This window comes from Galeopterus variegatus, unplaced genomic scaffold, assembly GCF_000696425.1.
Source record: "Galeopterus variegatus unplaced genomic scaffold, G_variegatus-3.0.2 Scaffold5645, whole genome shotgun sequence".
Classification (NCBI taxonomy): Eukaryota; Metazoa; Chordata; class Mammalia; order Dermoptera; family Cynocephalidae; genus Galeopterus; species Galeopterus variegatus.
Window position 1 is genome coordinate 4,710 of NW_007731756.1, and position 2,317 is coordinate 7,026.

Below are 2,317 nucleotides of genomic sequence, written 5' to 3' on the forward strand. Positions count from 1 at the left end.
TCTGTAACCTGCATAGTGTGGGTGGCAGGTGTAACCCCCTGACAGGTCTCTTATTTTTCAAAGTTAACAAAGATGGCACTAGAATTTGTGACCTTAGGAAGGAGTGGCAAGTCAGTTATCCTGGTAATAACTGAATCATTACTGTATGTGTGTGTGTGTGTTCACAAAAGATAATGTAAAAAGGTTGGGCAGTAGTTTCTAAACAATCCTGTTCGTCAGAAGGTTATTATACCACCTTTGGGTTTGGGAGCTCGTAATCCTGGGTGGTAGTTCACCAGTCAGTGTTTAATACGGTTATCACCGTTTTCCTGGGAATTGTTGTTTTCTTGAATTTTGGGTAGTTTGGTGACTTCGTGTTACTACATTGGTCTCTTTTTAAACACTAGAGTTTCACAGGTGATTTACTCAAAGTGCTTTTTATTTAGGACTTGCCCAACACAATTCACATCGGTGGGAGGATCGCACCGAAGATGGTTTGGGATTATGTTGGTGAACTCAAGTCTTCTGTGTCTAAGGTACCCGCTTACAGTATAGTCTCTGTGACAACGGAACATAGAGCTTATTTGAACATGTTTTTTAACCTTTCATTTTGATGGTTAACGCTTGAAATGTCAGCCTGCAACTTACTAGATACTTTCAGGTGAATGTTAAAATAAGTTTTATGTAGTTACATTCTTGTGTGATGGTGTGTTTGAGAAATACAGTGATAGAAGGGTTTTTTTTTCTTTACTGTAAACATATATATATGATTACATTTTAGTAAAAAAATGTAAAATCTTTATTTCCTCATTTTTATTTTTATTTTGTTATGATTGAAAGAGTACAATGGTAATTTGGAGGTGATCTGGCAAAAGACACTCAGCCTGGGCTCTTGACTGGGTTTTGGTTCTCTGGGAACCCCTGAGATTTAGCTACAGCTGCGTGTGTCTGTATGTACAGTTTTCCATCAGATTCCCAAAAGGGTTTAGACCCTGTGCCTAGTTTAACCCTCCCGTGTGGAGACACACAGGGGATGGCTGCAGATCGTGCGGCTGCTCACCGTGCCCACAGCCGCTGTGCGTGCGGGAAAGCTGACGCTGCTGCAGACGTGGCTCAGCCTACACCTTACATGGCCTGTCCCTCTCACAGGAGAGCTCTCTGAAATCGAGGCTGTGAGTGGAAGTCATTTTAAAGGGTCTCCTGCTGAAACCAAGACTGGAGTCAAGCATTCGGATGCTTGATTGTGAATTTCCTTTACTACTTCATTATTTCATTATTTCAAATGTTGGACAATAAGGCTATGAAAGTCAAAATCAGAATTGCTAAAATCTCCCATTCCAGGCTGTACTTTTGAGGTTTGGGTACAAATTTTAAAGCAGACGCTTTCCTCGCATGGCCACAGGTGAAGCCTTTCCCCTGTCCTCTGTTTGCATTGCAGGAGCTCTGTCTGATCCGCTTTCACCCCCTGACAGAGGAAGACGAGGTTGCCTACGATTCTCTCTACTCCTACTTTAGCAGTCGTGGCCGTTTTGGTGTTGTACCTAATAAGACCAGGCACATCAAGAACCTCTACCTCATTCCACTGGGTGCTAAGGACCCTATTCCATCCGCACTGTTGCCCTTTGAGGGACCAGGTAAGCACCAGCTTTCTGGGTGGCAATTACGAGCATGTGATACCCACACGTATTCTCCCCTGACATGGAGTCCTGCTGAGTTGGGATCCTGTACGGGCCCCTCCACTTCCTGGGCTTGTGTCGGGGGCTGGAATCCATCACCCCCAGCATGGCCCAGGCACCGACTGGAGGCCACTCTTAACACCTGGCAGGGGATTGGCTCATGTCAACTTTTTAGAATTAAATTCCCACAGAAGAATTGATTGGTATCAGTATGTACCCCTTGTCCTTGGTTTCTTTTCCCATACATGTGGCTTAATTCTTTTTTTTTTTCCTTTTTACTGACCGGTAACGGGATCGCAACCCTCGGTGTCGCGCCCGTACTGGGGACCAGCAGTGGGATCGCAACCCTTGGTGTTGCACCCGCACCATGCTCAGCCAGTGAGCGGGAACCGGTCTCCACATGGGATCTGAACCCTTGGCGGGAGAGCTGCCGCGCTCCCAAGCAGCGCACTTCTCCAGTGCACCACCGAGCTGGCCCCATGTGGCTTAATTCTAACCACTGAGTCTGAGGCTAGACCTTCCACCATGAACTCAAGGGACACAGACAGACATGGAGCTAAAAAGTCTTCATATACACTGTACATGCTGGTGTTTTGGAGGGCATCGGGTGGGGGTGTCGCCTCTGTGGAAGTGGAAGATGGCACATTTTAACTGCAGCTGGT

General features: G+C 46.1%; 1 protein-coding gene across 1 annotated transcript; it reads left to right on the plus strand.

The window, feature by feature from the left end:
* The first annotated feature begins 16 nt into the window (after window positions 1-16).
* On the plus strand, window positions 17-1,864 carry LOC103605182 (death-inducer obliterator 1-like). The gene is made up of 2 exons (XM_008589769.1): window positions 17-515; window positions 1,418-1,864. The coding sequence occupies exons 1-2, from the start codon at window positions 471-473 to the stop codon at window positions 1,853-1,855; spliced, it is 483 nt and encodes a 160-aa protein (XP_008587991.1). The 5' UTR covers window positions 17-470; the 3' UTR covers window positions 1,856-1,864.
* Window positions 1,865-2,317: the final 453 nt, after the last annotated feature.

What these genes read in the sequence shown, in the direction of transcription:
- LOC103605182 (XM_008589769.1), top strand. Translation starts at nt 471, where the DNA reads ATGGTTTGGGATTATGTTGGTGAACTCAAGTCTTCTGTGTCTAAG. An exon ending in TCAAGTCTTCTGTGTCTAAG is followed by an intron (nt 516 to 1,417) that starts GTACCCGCTTAC and finishes TTTGCATTGCAG; the next exon opens with GAGCTCTGTCTGATCCGCTT.